General features: G+C 56.5%; 2 protein-coding genes across 2 annotated transcripts; both read right to left on the bottom strand.

The window, feature by feature from the left end:
• Positions 1-142: 142 nt before the first annotated feature.
• Positions 143-5,279, bottom strand: POMK (protein O-mannose kinase). Its single transcript, XM_078873125.1, has 3 exons — positions 3,729-5,279; positions 2,444-2,683; positions 143-2,138 (listed from the first exon to the last, which is right to left on the bottom strand). The coding sequence occupies exons 1-3, from the start codon at positions 3,942-3,944 to the stop codon at positions 1,650-1,652; spliced, it is 945 nt and encodes a 314-aa protein (XP_078729251.1). The 5' UTR covers positions 3,945-5,279; the 3' UTR covers positions 143-1,649.
• A 127-nt stretch (positions 5,280-5,406) lies between these two features.
• Positions 5,407-14,908, bottom strand: LOC144944991 (uncharacterized). Its single transcript, XM_078873124.1, has 2 exons — positions 13,430-14,908; positions 5,407-6,018 (listed from the first exon to the last, which is right to left on the bottom strand). Exons 1-2 carry the CDS (start codon positions 14,611-14,613, stop codon positions 5,988-5,990), a joined length of 1,215 nt encoding a protein of 404 aa, XP_078729250.1. The 5' UTR covers positions 14,614-14,908; the 3' UTR covers positions 5,407-5,987.
• Between the last annotated feature and the right edge of the window lie 6 nt (positions 14,909-14,914).

Below are 14,914 nucleotides of genomic sequence, written 5' to 3'. Positions count from 1 at the left end.
TATCCTCGTGGGCGGAGTCCTGTTGCCGCGTGAACACGTGGGAGTCGCAACACTATGTGTGTGTGCGTGCCAGTGGCTGGCGCGTGGGTGGAAGGGCTTTGTAAAATAAAGAACGCACAGTGGGCAAAACGCAATGCAGGAATACTGTTGAACTTTAATATTTGAATGATCCGTCAACCGCTGTAATCGCAGCAAGATCAGGGCCACAGAGAAGTTGAACCAGTTGGAACCAAATGTACAGACCGACTATAAAATGTTTGTACAGCAAGTAAACCTCAATCGTGGAATGCTGTCTCGATCTTAAATCTATTTTAAAAAATGGTGATAGAACCGACTTGAACTACTGTCCCATCAGCCTCTATGCCCACACACAAATGGTTCGCAAAGATCACTGAGAAGAAAGCCGTAAAGGGAAACCAGTCAGGTGAGTAAGCCAGGCTTAGAAAAATGTTTCTCTACCATTCATATACAGTACAATCAATTAGATTCAGATAAAGACTAATGCTATCAAACACTATTGTATTTAGCCTCAGTAGACTGAAAATTAACCTCTCCACCTGTACAAATACTGGTTTTGCCCATAATGGGTATCACCCGTGTTATTGAGCCCAATGTCCCCTGGGCATGCCTACTGCGATGAGAACTGCAGTGGTGACATTATTTGTCTGAATTAGAGGGAAGGAGGAAGTTGGACCAAAGGTCGCGTGTATCACTCTTAAAAAAGCAAACAAAACGGGATCAATGTCACAGTAGCCCCATGATGAGAGTCCAGGAAACGTTACAGACTTTGCACTCAAATAAATCCCTTTACTTCAAGCCTTCACACACAAATGTAACTCCTGTGCAAAACTTTGCAATTGTTATTTCTCATTTATTGAATGTGGCATTTATCACATAAAAGCTAGGGATGTAATGTCAGGCAATTCTATCCAGACTCAAGCCTGCTTAGTTCCCGAGGTTCGACATGGCCGGACACATTCAGGGGGCACGTGGGTGTAGGGTACAGTGTGGAGAGCCAGCAGGGCCCCGTCGGTGCCATATACGAATCCAAGTTGATAACGGGAGTGATGAACCTTTCTTCAGCTTGCACAGTCTCAGCTCTGTAGAAGCTTGGGTAATTGCAGGACTCACCACTTGGGTAATTGCAGGACTCACCACTTGGGTTTGAGAGTTGAACAATCATCGAGATCGTGGAGCTCAAAGCCATCTGTGCTGCAGACTCACAACCTCAGTTCAAGACCACACCTCTTCTGCTTTGTTGCCTGACTCTTCACTTAAAATAGTGTGTAAATATATACGTAATAAACAATTTACAACTCCACTCTGAATTAATACCTCCCCATGTGTCAATCTTGGATGGTGTTTAGCCATACTTCACGCTTGTCAGTGGAGGTTGGCAAAGAGTTGGGGCCCAGGACCGGTTCAGACAACACTCACCACTGATGTTAGCCACGGCTGAGAAACAAACTGGTCGCAAGGTTCACAGCGTGGTGCGCTAACCACTGCATCACCGCTCCACCCCACCATACATTACATACACACCTCCTTCTTTGTAACACACATCCTAATAGTTTGCTGATATGCAGTTGCACTTATAAGACGCCTCACAAACGCAAACAGTTTTGTTTGGCCGTGTGACCGCGTGGATCTCACAGTTCCTCGTGCTCCAGCTCTGCCAGCAGGGCCCTGTACGTGCGGCCAAGCTCCCCGGCGCTGGGCCTGAGCGCCGGCTCGCGCTCCTTGCAGCGGCCGTGCACTCCGAAGAGGTGGAAGCGAGCGACGTCGCTTCCCCGCGCAGCACCCAGCAGGAAATCCGTGACGTCGGGCACCTTCCACACGTCGCTCTTTTCGTCGTAGCCCGGCATGGCGCTCTCGTCGAAGGGCCGATCGTCGTAGGGCCACCGCTGCTCAGGCGCCACGAAGTCCCCGCCGAGCTGACGGTGGCCGCACGTGGCGAGCCGGCCGGCGCCGCGGTCGACCCGCGGCAACGCGTCCAGGTCGCTGGCTACGGCGCGCAGCTCCGACGTGAGCAGGAACTGCGACAATGTCTTGGCCAGGTCGTTGGAGTCGCACATAACGCGCGTGCCCAGTGGGCTCTCGTGCAGATATGCCAACACCTCCACGTAGCTCATCGCCACCTGCAATGACATTCGTGGATTCAGGCCGATTTACACTCGGCGATTTCACGGATTGTGATTTTATTCAAGATTTTATTACTTTTTGTCTTTTACCATATTGTTATTGTGTATAAAGAATTGACAATGCACTGCAGAGTGCTCTGAACTCATTCAGGATGCTCCCTTCACATGGCGCGGAACACCGGACATCGTGCCGAGCAACGTCTGGTACAACCCAAAAACACATCGGAGGAGATACGCTTTATGCTTTGTCAAGTCATTACGAGTCAACCGTGGATGACGCTCGGCGTGCGAGAATCTACAACCTCCATGCGCGTCCTCCAGCCGTGGCCCTGGAGCACGCGCTCGGCCGTGTGGAGCGCCCCCAGCGCGTGGTGTTCCGCCACAAAGGCGTCGTCCTCCTCGCACACCCCCACCAGCTGCACCACGTGAGGGCCCTGCAGCCCGCGCAGCATGGCCACTCCGTGCCGCATGTCGGCGCGGTAGCGTGGGTCCCGGAGTCGAGCCAGCGCCACGGTGAGGCCACGCCACTCCGCCAGGTGAACCTGAAGCGGTGAACACGGCCGTACCAGGCGGCACCATTACGGACGCAACTCACCGGGCACGCGTCCTGAACACTCCCAATGCAAGCGAAACCAGCCCGAGGCTGGCAGATGCCGGTGGGAGACGGCAAGGTGGGAAACCTGCCGGATGAGTTATTTTCTGTCTCAACACATGTTTCTTCCAATGCAATAATTAACTATGAAAAATAAGAATAGGTTTTACCCTCTCTGGCAATAAAACAGGTGTTAAGATGTTCAGACACCAAATAGAGACCCTTTGCAAGGCAATACTTAACTACTGCATTATGTTAACTATATTATTTTTATCCAGGAAATCCACACGGAGTCATACGACTCTTTTTCAGCAGGGTCCTACATTTGCTTTTTATTTTAAGATGTGTTCAGCCAATTAATGATGAGTTGTGTTAATTATTCACGTGGGATAAAACTGGAGCACCTGGAGAAAACCCACGCGTGCGAGAGACCACCACGAATAGGTAATCTATAGTATCAACGATAGTGTCACGTGAACTATAGTATTACTAACATACACTGGCATTGTGTCAATCCACTGTGAGATGAGGGCCCCTCAAGCTGTGCGTGGGAGTGCTGAGCCACACGTCACCACGTTGGTAGCACAGCAAAGTGAAGCAATGAATGTGTCGGCACTGCCCTCTGCTGCCCACAGCGTAGCTTTGCGGGCACGGGGATATGGACGAGGCAACCACCAACCCAACTCTCTTCATCTCTGTCCGGCGACAGCTTTGCACCGACGCCGCCTTCTGCACTGGCGGGTTGGGGCTCGGAGCGCGGTGACTGGCGAATGGGGACGGCCAGCATTGGTACAGGGCCAGGTTGTAGCAAGCTGCAGGGTTAATACCACGAGTAGGGATGGCGCGAGAGGGAGGGGTATGAGTATTCAGGTAGGATTAGGGATGGCGCTAAGCTTTGTGGTGGGGTTAGAGCCCGGTCTGGGTATATGGTAGAGGATAGAGACGCAGTGTCATGGTGAGGGATAGGCACAGAGGTCGCGGCGGGGTTGGGGCACCTGCTTCACGGCGCCCTGCCCCAGGAGCCCACGGGGCCGCACCGCGCCCCGTATCTCCGTGCAGCCCAGCAGCGGCTCGCAGCGCGCCATGCCGGGCAGCCTGAAGGCGCCGCGGGGGCAGCCGGCGGCGGCTCCCCCTGCGCGCGGGGCCTCCTGCTGCCCGCGTCGCGTGAAGATCATCGCGAGCAGCAGCAGCAGCAACCGCGCCGCTCCCATAGCGACGCGGCGACTCGGCACCGCGCGTCCCAGCGTGAAGCAGCTTCCACCATGTTAGGTGGGGAGCGGAGGCCCCCACAAAGCCGGTGTAGCACCCACGTGACAATGTCCCTCCTATCACGCGCACTTCCCTACGTAAGATGGCCGCTGGCGAAGGAAGCGGGAACCAATCACAACCTTGCGTTGTGAAGGGACCCCCCCCCCCGGCCTGATAGGTGTCCCGCGCGTGACGTCACAACACACGACTCATTGCAATTTTTATATAAATTTTAATCCAAATGTTCTTGCATTATTTTTTTATATCCAAGTCAATCTGGTTTATAATTCACCGTTCGGGTTACTACATGTTCGTTTCCTAGATTTATTTTTAATAACAATGTTTTTATTCACATTTGCTGGCTGTGAATTCACTCAACTCTCATGCCTACCTACCATCTCATTTATCCACCTCTTACCTTGATGGCGTGGGGTGCTTTACCCTCGACAAAACTTTACTTCATGACAACACGAAGGTTTTTGCAGCCAATCTGTTTGTTTCGAGTCTTCCTCGATGCGTAGCCGCGAGATGGACTACTCAACGCCACAGGGATTCATCTACGGAAGTCCTGTCCAAGAACCAGCACTAATCCCAGTTCTTCTGGGCCAGCCCCTGGGACCAAGCCTCGAGTTACCTTCTCCACGCAGTCTCCGGGCTTCCGCAGGACGCATCCCAGATTATCTCTCTCCATCGAATCGAGGCACCTACTCTTGGAAGCCCATTTCACCGAGGGTCGATTTATTGCTGTCCAGGGGATCCTCGGTGTGTGGCGGAGCCCTTTTATCTCAAAGGCCTCGATCCTCCTTTGTTCATCGTCCCAGCGCAACCCCCAACCGCAAGGTCAGTACAAAGCTATGGGCCGCACAAGCGCTTCCCCCGCTGGTGAATCTCGGCTGGCAGTGCGACGTTCCGTCCTGGCCAGATTGGATCGAGAGACGCCGTGACAGCCGTATCCAGGGTGAGCCGTCTGCAGACTTCTTAAGGATCGCAACAGGTATATGGAGTAGGTGGATGGAGAGGGAAGGGATGCACGTGGGGCATGAGGTCAGAGCCTAGGCACATGGTTTGGAACCGGGCCATTGCTAGTCCCGCTGTGAGTGGTCATGGAAACAAGGTCTTGGCGCCTCTCCAGCTCCTATCCCTAACAGTTGTCCATCTTAGCGAATAACCCCCATTTTACTCCTTATCTCTGAGCAGACAATACAATGTTGTACTTTCTCTACATGGGAAAGCACTTCTTTACCACCCTAGGTTCTTCATTATATAACCTATCAATAGCAATCGCCATCTGCTTGCACTTAATCCCAAACTGGCTCCTTTTGTCTTCGCGCACGACCGCCTGCATCTCTCCACAGCCGGCGTTACTTTGAGAAAACCTTTCGAGATCCGAGCCGCGTTGCTTCCGAGTGAGGCACGCAGCCGTGCTCATATTTGAATGCTTTTATTGTAAAAAGTGAGAGTTCCCGATTCCACGCAGAGCTCCGGCCACGCCGACGCTGGCCGGAGCTCGCGCTAGCCCACGCGTCGCCCACGCGTCGCCCACGCGTCGCCCCCTCGCGCGGACGCCGGAACTCAGACCCGAGCCGCCGCTCAAGCAGGTACTCTAGTTATCTACAAGCTAGAACAGAAAACCAGGAACGCAACGCGCTTTAGAAAATCTAATCATCGGAGCCAAGCCTGGACCGCGCTCACGACGGGAAGCCAACGGATGGTTCCACTGCTCCGCCCCGCGACACCTCACCCGCCTCCTCCTCCGCCACCCCGATTCTCCCCCAGCAAACGCGGGCGAGGGTTGGCTCCTAACGGTAACTCACAAACGCTCACTGTCAACAAACGGCACTAACGAGGAACGCGAAACCTTACACGGATATGCCGACGATGGAGAGGGTTAAACCGACTGAAGTCACATTCCGATAAACACGAGCAAAACCATGGAGTTAAAAGCCCAAGGTGTGAGGAGGAAGCCCCGGCGTTGAGGCAGCGACGGTCGCTGTTCGCCCCGTGCTCTACCGGCGGTAAAAGTCATATCCGTTGTACCTGCAACACACACGCACAAATACACACACACACCCAAAGATTCCCTTGTAGCCTCAGAGAGACTGTTGGGGGCAAATGCTAGGAGGGAGCACCTCAGACATTCAAGTAATGCCATACAGGATGATGTTTGAGTTAGGTATTTTATACACAACACTCCTATGCCGATGCATCCATTAGGTTTACAAAATAAAACAAAGATCCACATCTATATTTATATATATACTCTTTGGTTCTTTCGGTAAAGTCACGTAGTTATAAAATAATTTTATAATTTTCTAACTACGTGACTTTACCGAAAGAACCAAAGAGTATGGATTCCTGCAGTCACGAAAGCTTCAAATCAAGATCGTATTTATATAATTTGCATACATCCGTCTGTCACACTCTGGATCCCCCAAACGGTAAGTGGGAGGAAAACATTCATAAAGCCAGCACATTCTGATGTCGAGAATATTCCTGTGAAAATGTGCAAGAGGTGCGTGATTATACATTAAATATGTTAACATTGTTTTATTTTTTAAATGAATGTGCTGAAACAGGCAAACCATGATTATTCAATGCTTCCCCCCCCCACCCTTACGCTTAAGCAAAGTTGGAATGGTCTAGAATTCGGAGTGCCCTCGTTATTGTTCCAGCTTCCATCGCACACGCCATGTTCGTGGTTACGGTTGCAATGCTTTGGGATGTGGTTATATTTTTGCTGTTGTGGTTGTGCCTATACTGTGGTTGTGGTTATAATGGTTGTGGTTTCAGTTTTGTAGTTAAAAAGTGGTCATGTGGTTATGCATTGTGGTCATAATGTGGCTGCTGTGGTTATATTGTAGTAGTTATTGTGGTTATGGTAATGTGGTTTAAGTTGCGGTTATGTGGTGGTTATATTGCGGATGCTGTTATGTCGTTTTAGATTGGGTTAAAATGTGCATGTTATATTTGTGGTGATGATTGTGGTTATATTGTGCCTTCAAGTTAAGTGGACCTAGAGAAGGTCCAGGACAAGTTCTAATGCCACTTGCCACCGATGTGAGTTAGCCATGGCGAGAGATCAAAGTTCAGTGTAGGATTCAAAGAAAACCACTGCCCGTATATGTGTATAGACACACACACGGATTCACACACACAACGTCACACACGATCGATGTACATACACACAAGCCCACACAAGTGCACACGTGGAAACAAGAATTAGGGACAATACAGGAAGACCCTTACCACTCCCGATGACACCTGTCACACGGAGGCCTGTCACCAGTCGCCCACAAGCCAGTTACACAGCAGTGCACACTCCCACATCAATCATTACTCGTGGTACAGCACAACACCGCAAACTGGCATTCATTAAAGATCAACCTTCAACACTACGACCATCGAGATGCCTGGGTGCCTTTGGGTTTCAGAGAAATTAGATGGTTCTACGGAGATCCTAGGTTCAAACCCAAATTGGAACCACTGCGATGAAACTAGGTTCAACAACTTCTTGGTTCTTTCGGTAAAGTCACGTAGAATGGAAATAATAAAATAATAACGCATAATTAAATACATTTATTATGTTTTATTATTTCCATTCTAAGTGACTTTATCGAAAGAACCAAGAAGATGAATCCCTGCAGTCACGAAAGCTTTAAATCGAAATTTAGGTTCAACAAGTATATCGAGTTGTCTCATCCGAGCTTGACTGCTCTGGGACCAGCAGGATATACACCCCCTGGTGTGTGGATAAAGAGGTCACGTGGAGGGATCTCAAATGTAGTTCTGTGACCCCTCCTTCCAAGGGCTGCTCTCTAACATGGGGTGATTCTCTGTTGTTCGAGAGCTCCGGAGACAATTCACCCCGTGGCAGGATTCCAATAGCAGAACTGGACTCAAGGGAGGAGGGGGGAAGACAAAGAATATATATTTTAAAAACACCTCGAGCACCATGGCTTTCGGCCGCATACCTGGCCTCACTCACACGGGCTCTGGCTCCGTGCCGCATCAGCCAAACGGAGCCACCACTCGAGAAACACTGAGCGACTAAGTCGGCGCGTACAGTAGCGCGGTGCTATTTATATCGCCCACCACCAGAGCTGGCCACACGGGTCGTTAGGTGCCCATGACGCCAGGCGACGTCTCTCAGTACGCCAGCTGACTAGAACCCCCATCTGTCTTGTGACGATGCAAAAAAAAGTCTACCGTATGCTGGCTTTAACTTTATCGTGGCTCATCAGCGGGGTGTGTGGCCCTTCTACACTGCTGCTATAGACGATGCCCAGGTTGTTGTGAGATCGTCACAGCTGCCCATGGGCTGTCATCCTGTGAGCTAACAGGAGTCACTGTGTTTCATGCAGTGAGGGCACCGAAAAGGAAACTACGATCACACACAAGTAGGTCATGCAGTAGACTCCTCTGCTGGGCGGACAGGACAATTGACGCTGACCCTATCGATTTAAGGGACCAGCTGCCCATTTCTAAACCCCTTCACCGAGGACCAATTTTATAAGCTAAAACCACATTATCCAAATACCTCTGGCGCAATTCGGGCGACGGGTTTAAAACCGGCAGCCTACAGATTAAACCGGTTGGGATGGCAGACTATGTCCGCCGCAACTTGACTTCTGAGACAATAGCCCCCCCCGTGTTCTTTGTATAGCGGGTTACGGCCCTACGCGTGAAGCCATGTGCTCACACACGCGTGAAGCCATGTGCTCACACACGCGTGAAGCCATGTGCTCACACACGCGTGAAGCCATGTGCTCACACACGTGAAGCCATGTGCTCACACACGCGTGAAGCCATGTGCTCACACACGCGTGAAGCCATGTGCTCACACACGCGTGAAGCCATGTGCTCACACACGTGAAGCCATGTGCTCACACACACGTGGGCCGTGCAGCAGAGGGGGCTCTCTGTCGAGTGGGGGAGTGGACAATGGGCAGGAGGCGCAGTTACACGACGAGCCTGCGAGTGGCCTCTCGGCCCGTCCAGAGAATATTTATGCAAACGTCACGCGCTGTTGCGCAATCCCCCCCTCACTCCGTGTTGCTAAAGGGGACTCGGCTCTGCCGAGCCGTGGCGCTCGCTGCTCCGATGGCCCCGGGGTCACGAAAGCGGGCAGCTATGCACCATCAAGGGACACCCCCCGCAACAACGCCCCGCCAGGGACAGCCACCCAACAGCACCGTCGACAGTGGATCGCCGCCAAAGCAGAGCTGCTGTAGGGCACGCTCCACCGAGATCCTGGTTAGCATTGTGGGCTGCCACCGGGGATGAGACGGGTTCTCAAGAGTCACGAGTCCGAGGGGCCTCCGCGAAGTCGCACATGTGAGGCGTGTAACAAAGCATCGATTCGTCAATTAACATCATTTCCTACGCTTCCAATACATGCATCGAATTACGTGTGAAAATCGAGAACTGACGATTATGCAAACTATGCAAACGGTTTTGTTAAACTGAGGCTTATGGAGAAGAGATGTGTACGAGACTGCAAATAGATAAAAGATCCAAAATAAAGAATCGATGGTTGGATCGTGCAAATAGATCAAATTACAGTGGGGGTGTATTGTTACATGCCTAATAACTGGGTACAAGCCAAGCGCAGAGCGATGCATCTGAATCGGCAATAGATGGGGCACACGGATGTGAGACGCAATGAGGAACCGCTCTCCACACGGCACAGGGTTGTGGTCTTCTACGTCTCGTCCACATGGGGCCTGACGACAGCTCGAGGGGGTTCGGCTTTGGGCAGTGACAGCTCGACACGTGGTTCCGCTCTTGCGAACACTGCTACGGGGTCTTTAACATCAGAGTTAGTCTTGTCGGACCCTACACTGCCGTGCGCTGCCAAACCCCCACACCCATAAATTGTCCTGGTCCCGTGTCGCGATGGGGGTGGAAGGCGCACGTCATGCCATCTGTGCCGTACTCTGCCTTGGTGATTCAAATTCCGATTGGATGTCCGCTGTGGGAATGGGACCGTGGTCCCTGCGAGGCAGGCGATGGCTCGCGTCGTCTCGAGTGAATGGGGTCCCGTGACACGGGAGGGGAGGAGGAGGGCCTTTTACAGCAGCGGATGTGAAACGCTGAGCCCGCTTCTGTGGAAGCCCTGACGTGTAACTCAATACGGACAGCTGGTGCGCGCAATGAACCGCACCGCCCAATCTAGACACACCACTGGGCCACCACCCGCAAGCCACACCATGTCGGAATGATTGAGAAGGCCGTGGAGCCGAGCGGACTTTCCGACGGCCGGTACCAGCGGCGTTAAATGGGCCTCTGTGGAGGAGGAGGTTCGTTAAGGACGCTCCTGGGCAGTCAACCTCCAACAACGGCGGGCAGAGCATCAACACAACGAACGGAGCAAATGGGCGGCTAAGACGCAGCAAGTTGGCACAATGGGAAGTACAAATCGTGCAGTTGCCAGTAATCTCCGTCAACCCACAACACACACCAACCAGTCACGGCCACGAGGTTATAACTCCATCCAGTCACACCACCTCCACCAAACCACGGTCACAACACTCGCCACCTGGCTACACAGCGCCAGTCATCAGCCCAAGCCCCATCACGCAAGAGTTGGCCATTACAATGTGGCGCCATGGTGGTGTTGGTGACTGAAGAGTGATGCAGGGGTGACGAGGACGAGGGGTGGGTGATGAGGACGAGGGGTGGGTGACGAGGACGAGGGGTGGGTGACGAGGACGAGTGATGAGGACGAGGGGTGGGTGATGAGGACGAGGGGTGGGTGATGAGGACGAGGGGTGGGTGATGAGGACGAGGGGTGGGTGACGAGGACGAGGGGTGGGTGACGAGGACGAGGGGTGGGTGACGAGGACGAGTGATGAGGACGAGGGAGGGGTGATGAGGACGAGGGGTGGGTGATGAGGACGAGGGGTGGGTGACGAGGACGAGTGATGAGGACGAGGGAGGGGTGATGAGGACGAGGGGTGGGTGACGAGGACGAGGGGTGGGTGACGAGGACGAGTGATGAGGACGAGGGGTGGGTGATGAGGACGAGGGGTGGGTGACGAGGACGAGGGGTGGGTGACGAGGACGAGTGATGAGGACGAGGGGTGGGTGATGAGGACGAGGGGTGGGTGATGAGGACGAGGGGTGGGTGATGAGGACGAGGGGTGGGTGACGAGGACGAGGGGTGGGTGACGAGGACGAGGGGTGGGTGACGAGGACGAGTGATGAGGACGAGGGAGGGGTGATGAGGACGAGGGGTGGGTGATGAGGACGAGGGGTGGGTGACGAGGACGAGGGGTGGGTGACGAGGACGAGGGGTGGGTGACGAGGACGAGGGGTGGGTGACGAGGACGAGGGGTGGGTGACGAGGACGAGGGGTGGGTGATGAGGACGAGGGGGTGGGTGATGAGGACGAGGGGTGGGTGACGAGGACGAGTGATGAGGACGAGGGGTGGGTGACGAGGACGAGTGATGAGCACGAGGGAGGGGTGATGAGGACGAGGGGTGGGTGATGAGGACGAGGGGTGGGTGACGAGGACGAGGGGTGGGTGACGAGGACGAGGGGTGGGTGACGAGGACGAGGGGTGGGTGACGAGGACGAGTGATGAGGACGAGGGGTGGGTGATGAGGACGAGGGGTGGGTGATGAGGACGAGGGGTGGGTGACGAGGACGAGGGGTGGGTGATGAGGACGAGGGGTGGGTGACGAGAACGAGGGGTGGGTGACGAGGACGAGGGGTGGGTGACGAGGACGAGTGATGAGGACGAGGGAGGGGTGATGAGGACGAGGGGTGGGTGATGAGGACGAGGGGTGGGTGACGAGGACGAGGGGTGGGTGATGAGGACGAGGGGTGGGTGACGAGAACGAGGGGTGGGTGACGAGGACGAGGGGTGGGTGACGAGGACGAGTGATGAGGACGAGGGAGGGGTGATGAGGACGAGGGGGTGGGTGATGAGGACGAGGGGTGGGTGACGAGGACGAGGGGTGGGTGATGAGGACGAGGGGTGGGTGATGAGGACGAGGGGTGGGTGACGAGGACGAGGGGTGGGTGACGAGGACGAGTGATGAGGACGAGGGGTGGGTGATGAGGACGAGGGGTGGAGGACGAGGGAGGGGTGATGAGGACGAGGGGTGGGTGATGAGGACGAGGGGTGGGTGATGAGGACGAGGGGTGGGTGATGAGGACGAGGGGTGGGTGATGAGGACGAGGGGTGGGTGACGAGGACGAGTGATGAGGACGAGGGGTGGGTGATGAGGACGAGGGGTGGGTGACGAGGACGAGGGGTGGGTGATGAGGACGAGGGGTGGGTGACGAGAACGAGGGGTGGGTGACGAGGACGAGGGGTGGGTGACGAGGACGAGTGATGAGGACGAGGGAGGGGTGACGAGGACGAGGGGTGGGTGATGAGGACGAGGGGTGGGTGATGAGGACGAGGGGTGGGTGACGAGGACGAGGGGTGGGTGACGAGGACGAGTGATGAGGACGAGGGGTGGGTGATGAGGACGAGGGGTGGAGGACGAGGACGAGGGGTGGGTGACGAGGACGAGGGGTGGGTGATGAGGACGAGGGGTGGGTGACGAGGACGAGTGATGAGGACGAGGGGTGGGTGATGAGGACGAGGGGTGGGTGACGAGGACGAGTGATGAGGACGAGGGGTGGGTGATGAGGACGAGGGGTGGGTGATGAGGACGAGGGGTGGGTGATGAGGACGAGGGGTGGGTGACGAGGACGAGTGATGAGGACGAGGGGTGGGTGACGAGGACGAGGGGTGGGTGACGAGGACGAGGGGTGGGTGACGAGGACGAGGGGTGGGTGATGAGGACGAGGGGTGGGTGATGAGGACGAGGGGTGGGTGACGAGGACGAGGGGTGGGTGATGTTGCCCCTGCTCTCCAGGGCCCCATACCCTGCAAGTGTGTAGGTTGTATAAACACCCAACACTGATCTAGTCACACCGTGGATAACGGGTAAAACAAACCCAGCTACAGGCCTCTCGTGGGTGCCCTACAATTCCCGTGTTGATCCCTTGGTGTCTCGGGCCTCCTACCATCCAAACCACCCACGAAGTCTACAAATACCTAGCTAGGCCTTCACCTCCGAACTTAACCTGGGTGGCTTAACCAGGTCTCCAACCCTCATGTTTCTTACTGCCAGGGTAATGTTTACATCGAGGTCTCCATCCAGGCCACGTCTTTATCCTGTCGTCTGCCTTCATATGTCTCCCCAAAGCACGCTGTCGCCTACCCTTGCATCTCCCTCCCACAACATCGCAGCTGCCGGGCCCAGTGGCCCCACTGCCGGGCCCACTGTGGCCCCAGTGTGGGCCCAGTGTGACATCAATGTGGTCCCACTGCCGGGCCCACTGCCGGGCCCACTGCCGGGCCCACTGCCGGGCCCACTGCCGGGCCCACTGCCGGGCCCACTGCCGGGCCCACTGCCGGGCCCACTGCCGGGCCCACTGCTCCCGTACCCGTAGGTGGTGGAGGCGGTTGGAGGCGGCGCGGCCCCGCGCCTCGCGAACTCCAACTCGGCGGGCCCGCCCGGCGCGGGGAACACGGGGGCCGCGGGCCCCGCCGCGTAGGGCCTCGCCCGGAATCGCTCGTACAGATCCACGAAGCCGAAGCGGTCCCGCTGCTGCTGCTGCTGTTGCTGCTGCTGTTGGTCCCCGGCGCCCCCGTACCCCCCGTAGGCGTCGTACGCGGCGCCGAGCGTGGCGGGGTGCGGGGCCGTGGCGAACGAGGCGGCCTGGGCCTGGTAGGCGCCCCCGTAGAGGCCTCCTCCTCCTCCGGCTCCCCCGCCCGCTCCCCCGGCCGCGGCGGCGGCTGCTGCCGCTGCGGCTGCGGCCATGGGACCCCCGTTGCGGTACCGCTCCACCCCGACCACGCCGAGGCCGCCTTGGCCCCCAGGCATCGCGCCAAGGCCGCCGAGGCCGCCGAGGCCACTCAGGCCGGCGGCGGCGGCCGCGGCCGCAGCGGCAGCCGCGGCCGGGTTGGGCACCCCCGTGGGGACCCCGGTGGGCACCCCCGTGGGGACCCCTCCGAGGGCCCAGGCGGCGCGGCTGCTGTCTGTGGGGCAATCCTTGGACCAGTGTCCGCGCTCCCCGCAGCGGAAGCAGTTGGCCGAGCCGCCCATGCCGGGCGCCACGCGGAGTTTGCTGCGGCTGAGCTGCACCAAGATGCGGCGGCCCTTGAACTCGGAGCCGTCGAGGGCGCGGATGGCGGCGCGGGCGTCGTCCTCCCTCTCCATGTGCACGAAGGCGTAGTCCTTGACGATGTCGCACTCGGCCACGGGCCCGAACTCCTCGAACTTGGCGCGCAGCTCCACGTTGGTGCAGTCGGGCGTCACGTTGCCCACGTACATCTTGGTGGTGCTGCTACACTGGCCGCCGAGCATCAGCATGGAGGAGGAGGAGTTGGAGGAGCCGCCCCGCTGCTGCCCGCGGCCGTGGGACGGCTCCACGTCCAGGGCCGCGCCGTGCAGGCGGTGGCCGCGCAGCGCCGCGATGGCCCTCTCCGCGTCCCCCGGGGCAGACATGTGCACGAAGGCGAAGTCCTTGATCTTCTCGCACTCGGTGACCTCCCCGTGCTGCTCGAACAGCTCCTGGATCTCGCGCTTGGTCGCCTGGAAGGGCACGTTGCCCACGAAGATCTTCATGGTGGACGAGGGGGACGACGAGATGGGACCCAGTACCGCTGCTGCTACTGCTGGTGGTGATGCCGATGCGTGTCGCTGCTGCTCTACACTCTACCCGCTGCTTCTCTGAACGTTGCCGATGCCACTGCTGCTATTGCTGAACCCTACTCCTGTTGCCGATGCTTTGGTCTCTCCCGTCCCTCCCTGCCTGCTGCTGCTTCTCCTGCCTCCGCTCCTGTCACTTTCCTGCCTGACCAAGCTCCCCGCTCCTCCCTCTCTCCTCGTGCCACTCTCCTCCCCTGCTGCCTCTCCTCCCCTGCTG

The sequence above is a fragment of the Lampetra fluviatilis genome, chromosome 36 (assembly GCF_964198595.1).
Source record: "Lampetra fluviatilis chromosome 36, kcLamFluv1.1, whole genome shotgun sequence".
Lineage (NCBI taxonomy): Eukaryota > Metazoa > Chordata > Hyperoartia > Petromyzontiformes > Petromyzontidae > Lampetra > Lampetra fluviatilis.
Note: the sequence above shows the minus strand (reverse complement) of the source record. Positions and strands in the feature narration are given on the sequence as shown.